Source organism: Paramisgurnus dabryanus, chromosome 10, assembly GCF_030506205.2.
Source record: "Paramisgurnus dabryanus chromosome 10, PD_genome_1.1, whole genome shotgun sequence".
Classification (NCBI taxonomy): Eukaryota; Metazoa; Chordata; class Actinopteri; order Cypriniformes; family Cobitidae; genus Paramisgurnus; species Paramisgurnus dabryanus.
The window spans coordinates 21,998,489-22,011,037 of NC_133346.1; the positions used below are offsets into that span (position 1 = coordinate 21,998,489).

Consider the following 12,549-nt stretch of genomic DNA (forward strand, 5'->3'; position numbering starts at 1 on the left):
AAAACTGTAAATACTCTGGCTGTTTCTCAATTCTAAGAACGCAAAGAACGGCCTTGCGTTCTTGTGGAGACTGGTCTTGCAAGGCGACCTTGGAAGAACACACTCAGAAGGTCGCGAGAACACAGAACGCACTTGTGAGAATTGAGATGTGTGCGATCTTCCTGCTGGTCACGGGACCTCCCCAGATTTCACCGCGCAAGTCTGCACTCGATGGATCCTCAATATCAAGAACTCATCAGAGTATTTTCACATGTCCTCTGTACTTGCGTTCTTGAGAATTGGAATTGAACTTCGACTGTTAATGATGACGTAGATCGAGGACACAAGGACGCAAGATCGCTGAAGAACGCATACTGAGAAACAGCGTCTGTGTATGTTTTGATTATCGCTCTAAATCTAGTCTCTATCAAAAGTCCTTTACAAAAATGTAATTAATTCAGCTTTTTTGCTCAAAATTTGATATTTTTAAGAAACCATATTTGCGAGGTGATAAAAATACAAATAAAGATAGGATGAAAAGTTTTTTCTTTGAAAGCAGAGGATCTGTTCTTTCTTTTGATATATTGTATGTTTATACATTTAAAGAAGAACATTGTGAAAATCTTAAAAAATGCTGCCGCTGGCGAGGAATAAGATACCACCACAAACATACGTTTTTGTTAGATGATATAGTTTCACCCCTATACAAGTCATATCCTCCTCATTTTTTTTTCTTTTACTTAAACTTAATAAATTAATATAAGTAATTTCAACTATATATTAGTCAAAAACTTAAAGGAACAGTATGTAGGATTGTGGTTAAAACTGGTACTGCAATCACAAAACTTGTGGCTAAAACTGGTACTGCAATCTTACAACTGGTGGCCAGTACACAACATGACAACATAAAGTTGAAGGCTGCAACTCCACTTTTTAAATGACAATATCCTTGCCGGACCACTGTTGTCAGTGATATAAGTATTTGAAATGAAAATGATTTCTTAATGTCTAGTGACATATCAGGGCCATTTTATGATTAATTGAGATACATTTCTTACATACTGTTCCTTTAAATAGTAGTTTAATTGACTTGCATAACCAGTTTGATTAAACTTGCACTAATTCAGAAAACATGAACATGATAACATGTTATGATAATAAAGTCATACAATTTGACGAATCTCATACAGAAATCCTTTGAGAAAAGTTTTGTGTAGCCCTTGACTGCTCTGTTCTTGCATATGAGAAGATTGATTTACTTGCCGACGTGTAGAAGGTGTGTTCTCTGCAAAGCGTGCCATCGATAGATACGTTTTTCTGCAACCTTCTTTCGTCTGTTTCATTGAAGCGTCCTCTGGAGATCGCTCTAAGAGAGTCCAGTGTCAAACTGTACCTGATGACTGAATGAAGAGAAAAGAAATCAAGTCCATGTTTTTAAATGCTTAACTTTCATTAAACTTGGTTAAAGAGGAAAATAAAAGCCAATAAATAGCAACGCAAAGTTCATGGTTTGTTCCCCAGAGGACACACATACTGATCAAATATGTTTAGATTAAGTGCACTGTAAGATAAAACATCTGCCAAATGCATAACTGCCCTTCATTTACCATTTTTTGTGTCGGTTTCTTTCCCCTTGATTTGATACTTGAAGCAGACTTTGGTCTTCACACATACTGTGGTCTTGCCGTGGACCTGACACGTCTGTTGCAGATTGATCTTGCTTGGGTCGAAGGTCATATTTGCAAAAAGTTCTGCAACATCCCGAGACCTGGAATAAACGCGTAACGTTTTCACATGGTGCTTATGTAAACGGAGCGATGTTTGGAGGATGAACTGGCGCTTTACTTTATTTTGTACAACAACAGCTGGTTCATACTGAAGATCACAGATCTTCACCTTCTGGTAGTTTTCAAACATTTCGGTAATTAGAGGCAAATGGAAAACCCCTGTAAGGTCTGGACAGTTAAAATGGAACTAAAATTCATGGCTTTGCACTACATTTTTTAAATCTCAGTCATTTTCTGGATTTTCTGAAATAGACTATATGATATGTTGGGTGACCTAAGAAAAAAAAAAACGCTGCCAAGAGTTTAGTTTCCTTTCGGAGACTCTCACACAATTTTACAGCCAGTCTCAAAAGAAACGGGACATGACCCCTGATGGACAAGCTTAGGCAGTGTGGGATATTTCGGCTCTGGTTCAAATTTGAGACAGCTGCTGTGGATGGGAACGGGAACCAGACATCCAGAGGGTAGTGGGTTCAAGTTACATACAGTGGGAATTGAAAAGTTGTAATATAATATAACATTATCATATATTATACTTTAAGATTTTTAGACACTTACCAATAAAGTGCGGCGCCTCCTATTCCACCAATGGTGACATCTATGATACCGTCATCATTTAAATCCATGATGCCGTGAATTGATTGGCCAAAGAACTTCATCTTTTCTCCATCTCCCCCAGCAGCGATGCGCTGAATACACATATATAAAAACCATAATTATAGACCAATGTGCCATAGTCGTACACTGCAACACTGTTATGAGACAATTTACCTGTACATATTCATTCTTTATTGATTTCTGAGAACCGTGATAAATATACACCGCTCCTCTGTGGTCATTCTCTAATGGCGATCCAATCACAATGTCATTGAATTTGTCCTTGTTGAGGTCGGTTACGGCAGCGATCGCCGTACCGAATCGTGCTCCGCACGGCTCATTTTTAATAGTGCTTTTACAGTTACTGTTCGAGTGACCATAACAGCATGTTTGATTGACTGGCTTGAGTGTCATCTCATGTTCAAACAGCCCATCCTATCATGAAAACAAGAAGAAAGATGAATTGAGTGTTAAGAGCTGTGTACATCTCCCTGTGAGGCCTTGGCCTAGTGCTTAAAAATCTGGCCTCAAAACTGAAACATTGTAAGTTTGACCCCTGTTACTGGAACTTTAGCTGTTGTGTTCATGAGTAAAAACATCAGTAAACATTTTAATAAATATTTTTAGGGCTGGGCAAAGATTAACCGCGATTAATCGCATACAAAATAAAAGTGATTTTTTGCATAATATATGTGTGTGTGTGTGTGTGTGTGAAATTATTATGTATATTTAACTACACACACATACATATATTTATTTCAGATTTTTTTTATTTATATATACTTTTTTATTTATATATCATATAGAATATATAAAAATAGAAATAAATATTTATAAACATGTAAATGTTTCTAAAATACATACATGAATGTGTGTATATTTATATATACATAATAAATTACACACAGCAAACACTTATATATCATGCAAAAAAAAATCACTTTTATTTTGTATGCGATTAATCGCGATTAATCTTTGCCCAGCAGGTTTCTACTGGCCATGCAAATATTACGACAATGTAATACAAAAAACTGTCTGTATTTGTAAACACATTATAAATGTGAGAAATGTATTGCTGAAACATGTTACAAAGACTGAACTGTGTAACACTGAATTGTGGAGTAACACACACATTTTTTTGTTTAGGATTATTTGGGCGGGGCTAAAACGGTGGTTCAAAGATGCACTGGGGCCATCTGTTTGTCCAAGATTTTGATAATTTATATTATTTACTTGTTTTTTTTATCATTCAAATTTGGCTTGGTGGTTAATATCACATTTTTCTTTGGTGTCGCAAACTGAGAGCAAATTTATTATCAGACCTTATACAGGCTTACATTTTTCTTATAATTTATTTACCCCTCATGCCATCCCAGACTGCAAAAAATGACTTTCTTAATTAGTATTTTTGTCTTGTTTTCAGTACAAATATCTAGAAATTCTTAAATCAAGATGTATTTTTTGATAAGCAAAATGCTAAGTCTAGTCTTCTTAAGTCTAGTTTTTAGACAAAAAATATATATATATAATTTAAGTGAATTTGTGTTTGAAACAAGCAAATAAATCTGCCAATGAAATAAGGAAAAAAATCTTGCAATAAGTTTTACTTTTTTCTTAAACACTCAAGAAACCCCATTGGCAAATATTTTTGCTTGTTACAAAATATATTTTTATCTAAAAACTAGACTTATTTTCTATCAAGAAAATACACATTGATTTAAGAATTTATTTGTACTGAAAACTAAGCTAGAAAGTCATTTTTTGCCGTGTATATAACAACTTCTTTTTTTATTGAATACAAACTAATAATTTGACTAACAATTCAATGTGACCCTGCCTGTAATGTTTTGTGATTTATTGTGTTCTACATAAAATAATTATACGTAATATGAAGAACATTCTGAACATTTGATGCTCCAAAACTCAAAATCAGATGAAACTTTAGCCTGGATTGCATAGACAGGTCACAAATAATGACAATAATATTTATTTTACATAAAAATCCTTACAATGGTTCAATTTGAAAATTGTCGAAAACAAAACACAGAAGGATTAAAAATGCATGTGGAATATCAATATCTTTGCCTTTCACCATAAAATGCATTACAAAGAAACACTGACCGACTAGCAAATCAACCGCTCCATTTAAGCCTCTATTTGGAAGCTCTTGGGAGCAGGTGTTCGGATGGAGACGTTACAATTTCATATGATTTCCATTACCCAAAATGCCAAGCTGCCGCTCTCGCTCTCATTCCAAACCCTTCACTATTCTGAAACTACTTATCTCAGTAAAACATTCACAACACACATCACAGAGCAAACACACACTCTCAAGTCTCATGAGACAGATACGGATTTACTGCTCCCACTTGGAATGCCAGGACATCTCTCCTCCACACATGTTTTCAGTATGTGGAATGGGCCATATCACGCTTGTGTGAACAGATGAAAGACACCCACACGTACATACCTCATTGAGTTTGTAGACATAGACTTGACCTTGTTCGTCCCTCTCCGGCCCCATGTACATCGGAGATCCTACCAGAAGTATGTCGGTGTAATTGTCTTGGTCAATGTCATGCGTCTGGAGAACGCTGCCGAAATACGAGCCAATCTGAGAAGAACATGATACATTTAATATCACCACTGAGATTAAATCCGAAATCACACTTGAAACAAAAGTGCAAAAAATGAATGTCTTACTTAGTTTTTTTTTGTCTTGTTTTCTAATATAAATATCTGAAAATTCTAAAATTGAGATAAATTTACTTGGTAAGCAAATGGCTTAAGATAATAAGTCTTGTTTTTTTAAATAAATGATGAAAATCAATAGTTTTTTTTTTACTTAAAACAAGTCAAACTATATACCAGTGCAGTAAGAAAAATAAACTTAATTCCAGTTTCAACTTAATTCACTAAACTTAATTAAAAAAAATTTTCTTACTGCACTGGAGATATTTTGGCTTGTTTTAAGTAAAAAAAAGCTTGATTTTCATCATTTATTTCAATAAACAAGACTTAATATCTTAAGCCACTTGCTTACAAAGTAAATGTATCTCAATTTTTAGATATTTATATTAGAAAACAAGACACAGATACTAAATAAGACATTAATTGTTTGCAGTGTACCAGGGGTGCCCAAAATTTCCTACCAAGGGCCAAAAATCAAACCTGACTGAGGGCCGTGGGCCGAAAGTAAATGTTGTGGTTTATATTAAAATTTAAGTTGCCCTGAATCACCTAATTTATAATATTCTTATATTTACACTGCAAAAAATGATTTTCAAGAAAAAAGATTCTTAGTATTTTTTTGTTGTTTTCAGTAAAAATATAAAAAAATTCTTAAAATTGTTCTAGTTTTAATAAATAAATAAGTCTAGTTTTAAGACCAAAAATAACTTTAGGTGATTTTGTGCATTAAAAAAGTAAAAAAAAATCTGCCAATGGGGTAAGCTAATTTTTCTTAATTTTTTTTATTTATTGTTTAAGAAAAATGTTCAAGATTTTTTACTTACCCCATTGGCAGATTTTTTTGCTTGTTTTATGCACAAAATAACTTAAATTTGATATTTTTGGTCTAAAAAATAGACTTATTTTATTGGGTCGTTTTGCTCATCAAGAAAAAGCATCTTAAGAATTTTTTTTATATTTTTACTGAAAACAAGACAAAAATACTTGAAAATCATTTTTTGCAGTGTAAAAAATAAATGAACAAATAAGCATTCTGTTTAAGCATATAACTAATGAAGTTTTATTTTCAAAGCTAACTGTTGTAAAAAAAAAAGAAATAATTTTGCCAATCAATTTTACATTTTCTTTCGTCTGTGTGACACTGCCTCAACCTCTACATTATTAGCCTATAGTGCCTGAGTTTCATGAGTTTTGTAATGAATTCTATTACACCTTTGGCTTCAAGTATACATGTACATTAAAAATCACTTTAATTTCTTGCATTTAATTTCAATTTACATGTTGTAATTTTCAAAAATGTTTATATTGTGAAAAATGGCTTTCTTACTTAGTATTTTAACTTGTTTGTAAAAATATCTAAAACTTCTTAAAATAAAGATGTATTTTCTTGATGAGCAAAATGACCTAGGAAAATAAGTCTAGTTTTTAGATAAAAATATAAACTTTAAGTAATTTAATGCAATTAAACACTAAATTACTTTTTTTGCTTGTTTTAAGCACAAATTCGCTTAAATTTTAAGCAAATTTTTTTTGGCTCAATAAGAAAATACATCGTAATTAAAGAATTTTTAGATATTTTTACTGAAAACAAGACAAAAATACCAAGTAAGAAAGTCATTTTTTTTTCATTGTAATTAAAAAATATGAAAATCTACAAAGATGACATTTATCCTTTTTCCTTATCTACGTGACATGACGGGCCAAATTTAAGGTCATTGCGGGCCAACTTTGGGCCCAAATTTGGGCACCTCTGCTGTATACAGTATTTATTGTTGTTAATCAATTGTGACACTGCCAGTGAAAACCCAGCTGAACCAAATCTCTTGTGGTTTTCTGTTTTCTACATAAAGAACATTGGGTGAAAATATAACCCTGATATCTTTAATATTGACATGAGTAAGGTCATATCAAAGATTGAAAACAATGACTGAAATCAAACTTTTACCATTAAAGTTTGATGAAAATCAAACTCATCTTAGATTATGAGACTGACCTGGATAGGATCCTTGAGTTTACCTTGAGTTGCGAAATTGTGAATTATTTTCAACCTAACATTTTTAAGTGACACAAAACAAGTTTTCCTGGGATCCTCCGAAAACGGATAAGGATGATAAAGCCTCACACACCTGCTCTCCATTCAGCGTCTGTGTAATAGTGATATTTTCCCCATCAAATCGGTACACAGTGACACGGCCGCTGTGGTTAAACCGTGGCGCTCCTGTGATGTACAGCACCCCTTTAGGTGTGTATGCTGACTGCACGTCATAACCTGCAACCAAAACCACAATGTAACCTTTACCACAACAACACCAGCGCTACCTCATACGTCATAGATGGCAGTCTGCACACTTTATCAAAAACAGCTGGAACTATAATCATAAACTGTTTAATATTTAGAAACACAGACATCATCCATTCATGTTAGAATAAACCAACATGACCGATTGTTACTTTTAATACTCAAATCAGCATTTAGGAAATGTTTCAAACATTGTTTCTCTTTAAACATTCAAGTCATTTCGAGTTCCCCAGCCATTGTTTCATTCTGAAGCGACGTCCTTAAAAGGGTATATGAGAAGCGCGTGTGAGTGTTTATGAAATAGTAGCAGTCTGTGACAATGTGTTTAGGCTTCTGAGACAAAGTCTGTGTTTATTAACTGCCCTTAACTGACTCGCTCATGGCATCACTGTGATGGATATAAAATTCCAAATGTGTTTATAGAAAATGTTATCGGTAATAATGTGGTATCTCATAATACTCTACTATCAGTAACGGTAGGCCTGAAAGTCAGAAATAGTCGATATGATTGCTATAAAAAAGAATAAGAAGTTTGCATTAGAAAAGTGATTTGCTATACACGTTAAACTGTGGTGCTTGTATGGGCAACGCAGGTTCAGATCTGACTCGCAACATATTCTTACCTACGTATCCAGACATGCCTTCGTACCTCTGCACCGCAGGATTATGGAAGGCGCTCTTTTTGGGAACAACAAATGTATTGTCGGCTTGCATCACTACGGTGCCATTCCAGTCGTAAGCTCCTACAGCTCCCAGCATGACACCAGCCTGTGAGAAAGACATCCATTAAAACAAACCCGTTGGGTGCATACATATGGGAATGGATTTGAAATAAGAGGGTATTCTATAAGCATTAAAATCACTCATTTATTGCAGACCATTGCAATGTGCATACAGTGATATTCACATTTGCTATATCTTGGAAAATTCGATATCTTGCAGTCCTGCCTGACATCCTCATGTTGAATGCTGTATTCTAATTGGCTGAGAAATGTTCTATGGGTGTTGATTATTTTCAGTAATCTGCACACATAAGAAAATAATGGACACCCGCAAGGTAATGTCACTCCGCTTCGCGTCGTGCCGCATTACCACCTTGGGTGTGCATTATTTTATTATAATTCAATGGCCCGTCGTCAATTATTCCTTACTTATTGCACAGGAAATTGCAGCTTTAGGCATTCTGGTATACAATAACAAATTTTGTACATAAAGAAGTGACATGACGATAATTAAATATGGACAGAAATGTAATCTTTGGGTGAACTATGTCTTTAACCGTGCAATGTGTTTATAGATGCGCTTAGCAGTCCAATTGAAAATGTGTTACCTAAGTAACACTGAAACCTGGCTAAGGCTATGTTTAAATGACAGCGATGTAGTAGAAAACGAAGAAGTTCTTTCTTTGCATTTTTTTTATTAAACGTACACAGGATGCACTGTCAAAAAGATTTGCATTAACATGGATCCGCAAAGACCACTAAAACGTTGTATTATGCATGTTAGGCCAGTAGATGGCGATGTTACTTTGTAAAGAAACACTGCACTAACGATGTGTATCGCTTTTACAGAGTGATAAATATAAACAATGAATACAGCACGAGCATCAAGCTGTTTTGTTTAAACGGACAATTAGTTACTAAGTGACCTGGGACTACAAAGCACTAAAATACTGTAAACTTTGTTAGAGAAGCGATAATAAACTTAGTATCTTGAGCAGAACAAACAAAGTCCTGTAGGCCGCCATTGCTGTTTTGGTTATATTTGCGCATGGCTGTAGACTAAATTAACACATGCGCATGATGTTACCGTTCTAACAAATTTGTGTTTATGTAGTTACACGGAGACGACTAGGCATCGCTTTCAAAAACTTGCACTTTGAAACCCCGTCTTTTAAAGTTAGCACTTTCAAAACCACAAAATGTTGTTGTTGTGTAAGCGTAAAAACATTATCGGTTTAAGTCGAAAACTCTGTTGTATAGCTACCTCACAAGCATTTGCTTGTTTACTCTGGGGTTTGCATAAGATGCTAACTGCACATCACAAACCACAATAAGCAAAGGTACACAAGATAACAGAAGACACCAAAATCTGATCTTCTTTCACTTAAAAAAAAATACTCTTAAAGGAGGTTGATCATGTGACCAGACTGACACTTACTTTAGACGTGTGAGCGCTGAACCCTGACTGCGACATTTCCATCTCAAATGAGGATGTGTGGTTCCCTGATGTGGCTGTTAGACAAACAATTATTAAACATAATTTAATGTTTACCACAACATTTATGATTGAGACTTGTAGATGACTGAAAATAAAACAAGGTATTTCATTTTTCTGAAGAATAATTGGAGGATGCACCGATACCACTTTTTTGGAATACGAGTACGAGTACGAGTACTTGCATTTCAGTACTTGCCGATACCGATACCGAGTACTTAATAAAAAAAACATGATTTAAATTTACAGGTAACAGCTTTAGTCATATAATTTAACAAAAAAACAAAGGACTAGTTTTCCAGTTTGTAGTAAACTCTGCCTCTTTGGACAACACAAGAGGCATTAACCCCTTACACGCCGCTCAAACATAGACATTTCTCAGACCGTGGTATCGATTCCAGGAATCAGGGGACTTTTAACGAGTATGAGTACTTTAGAAAATGTGGTATCGAGGCCGATACCCGATACCAGTATCGGTATCGGTGCATCCCTAATTCTGGCCTTGCTATACTTATTGCCATTATGCTAAAATATCCAGGGCGGTTGCCAGGATGTTGTTATGTGTTTTTTAAACCGTGTGAGTGTTTTGAGCATATTGTTGTCCAATACTGGATCAAATAAAAAAACCCAATTCTATGTGATATGTGACAATGGACCATACAACCATCACTGTCATAAGTCGCACAGGTATATTTGTAGCAATAGCCCTCAACACATTGTATGCGAATGCCAAAATCATTAGGATATTAAGTAAAGATCAGGTTCCATGAAGATATTTTGCAAATTTCATAACGTCAATATATAAAAAAAATATTTATCATTAGTAATATGTTTTGCTAAGGACTTCATTTGGACAACTTTAAAGGTGATTTTCTCAATATTTCAATGTCTTTGCACCTTCAGATTCCAGATTTTCAAATAGTTGTTGTCCTATCCATACATCAATGGAAAGTTTATTTATTCAGAAATTCAAAAACATTGACTCTTATGACCGGTGTTGTGATTCAGGGTCACATATTATGACTCTCATCCATTCTTTAAACTATGTTTATTACTTTGGTTTGGGTTATTACTTTAGCAAACATCCCATAAAACACAGAATGTAAACTATTCATTACATAATAAAGTGATGTATTAAGCATGTTACCTTCTAAGGCAAAGATCTTGCTTCCAAGCGCATCAACGATGTTTACTAGTGCGCTTTCATCCGACACATTGAAGAAATGATCATTTTTGTTCTCACTAGCAATGTCTTCAATTTCCTTAATAAACTTCTTCACATCTTCAGTGCTTTTATTTTGTCGATTGTAGTCACCAAGGACCTGCAATAAAAGACACATTACATACAGCAAGTTTACAATTAAATTCAATCTGTTGATTACTTTATGATATACTAATTGGTTAGCATTTGAGGACCTCAGATGCAGAAGCCGCTAAACATCACCTCTGTCAAAAATGAGATAACCGAATGCTCTCAGCAAGTATTATACTGTATGTTCATCATATAATCCCAGCCTCAGGCTATTCAGAAATAACACTTTGTTATTAAAATAATAATTTTTTCAGCTGCACAGAAGATGAATTTGATGAACGACGGCACACAAAACAACCGTGGATCACATTCAAACTTGTGTTTCTTGGCAGTCACATAAATCACAGCACCATCTAAAGTGAGATTTAATTTATTTGTTTTTATATTTTGACTTGTATTATTTGCAATGTTACTAATTGCATCTTTAGTGATTTTGCAACTGTTTATTATGTTTTGTCCAAAGTGGAGGGTTTTGCCAAAAAAGCTGCCATGCACTTGGTGTTTTGCGGAGAAAGTCAAATTTGTTTAATACTAATGCAATTACTAAAGTGTCATTTGTGAAAAAAAGGCATTTCAGTTACTAATAACAATTTCATTTCTATTAAAGTGAAATGTCAGACACAATTTTTTGCATCTAAACTCCTCATTTTATTATATGTGGATGAACACACTTACAGCAATGGCAAACCTCTCAATACCATCCTTTTCACACTCATCAATGACATCTTTTAATCTGTAGTAGTCATGTGACTCTCCATCTGTGACGATCACCATGACTTTTTTGACGCCCAGTCTCGCCCCTCTCTCCTTCGTAAAGGCCTCTTTCCTTTAGAGGATAAACAATGAGTTAAAAGTTGTTTAGGCTCTAAAAAAACTTTCTGCACAGATTCCTCTGTCTGAATAAAAGTTTCATGTGATGTTTATTTATGCCATTAGCTATCAATGTTCTGTAGAAAAACTAGATTCCAAGTTAGCCATGACTAATTTATTATATTATATATATAAAAGTTATAGGGTTATCATGTGATCTACATGTGCCTGCTTCAATAAGGCGACCGTTTATATAACAGTTTTGTCTAAGCTACTGATACACGGTCAGAATTTTTTTTTTTTTTTAAATGGTCCCTATTCACTTGTTAGGTACCCTTTCAAAAAGCACACATATGCACCTTAAGAGTTCATAGGGATCTTTGTTTTTTTTTTTCTGACAGTATATGATCTTATGTGAGTGAGATTTTTTGACATTTTTTTTAAGAACACTTAAATGTTGTTTTAAATGAAGGATAAACTGAGGTCACCTTTCTAAAAACTATTATGAGAGATTATTTGGACACACCTTGCTGTATCAATGCCAAGAGCCGTCATGGTTTTGTGTCCGGTTTTTTGTGGGATACCAGCAGCTTTTTCAACAAGCTCCTTTGTGTTGTTGAACTGGCTGAGATTAAAGACGTGGCCGACTTCATCTCCATACGACACGATGCCCACCTAAAGACATAAAAATTGACACATCAAGTCTAACATGTGCTCTGGGTGGTCCTTGTGTATACACATCTATTACTCTGCTAAATATCTGGGTGTGTGCTGACTCAAATGTGATGTCATCCTCAGGAAAAAGTTTAGAGGAACATTTATTTAACTGTGGATTATGCGGTATTTCTCCAGCTCAA

The 12,549-nt window shown here is 34.5% G+C and overlaps 1 protein-coding gene across 1 annotated transcript in view; it reads right to left on the reverse strand.

Moving 5' to 3' along the window:
• The window catches only part of itga1 (integrin, alpha 1), a 63,564-nt gene that overhangs the window by 18,154 nt on the left and 32,861 nt on the right, over positions 1-12,549 (reverse strand). The window contains exons 7-17 of the mRNA XM_065290325.2: positions 12,219-12,367; positions 11,558-11,708; positions 10,718-10,892; positions 9,514-9,587; positions 7,977-8,121; positions 7,181-7,323; positions 4,834-4,977; positions 2,538-2,798; positions 2,325-2,455; positions 1,587-1,747; positions 1,243-1,379 (exon numbers count right to left, since the gene is read on the reverse strand). Coding sequence (XP_065146397.1) covers positions 1,243-1,379; positions 1,587-1,747; positions 2,325-2,455; positions 2,538-2,798; positions 4,834-4,977; positions 7,181-7,323; positions 7,977-8,121; positions 9,514-9,587; positions 10,718-10,892; positions 11,558-11,708; positions 12,219-12,367 — 1,671 coding nt within the window. The remainder of the gene's footprint in view (positions 1-1,242; positions 1,380-1,586; positions 1,748-2,324; positions 2,456-2,537; positions 2,799-4,833; positions 4,978-7,180; positions 7,324-7,976; positions 8,122-9,513; positions 9,588-10,717; positions 10,893-11,557; positions 11,709-12,218; positions 12,368-12,549) is intronic.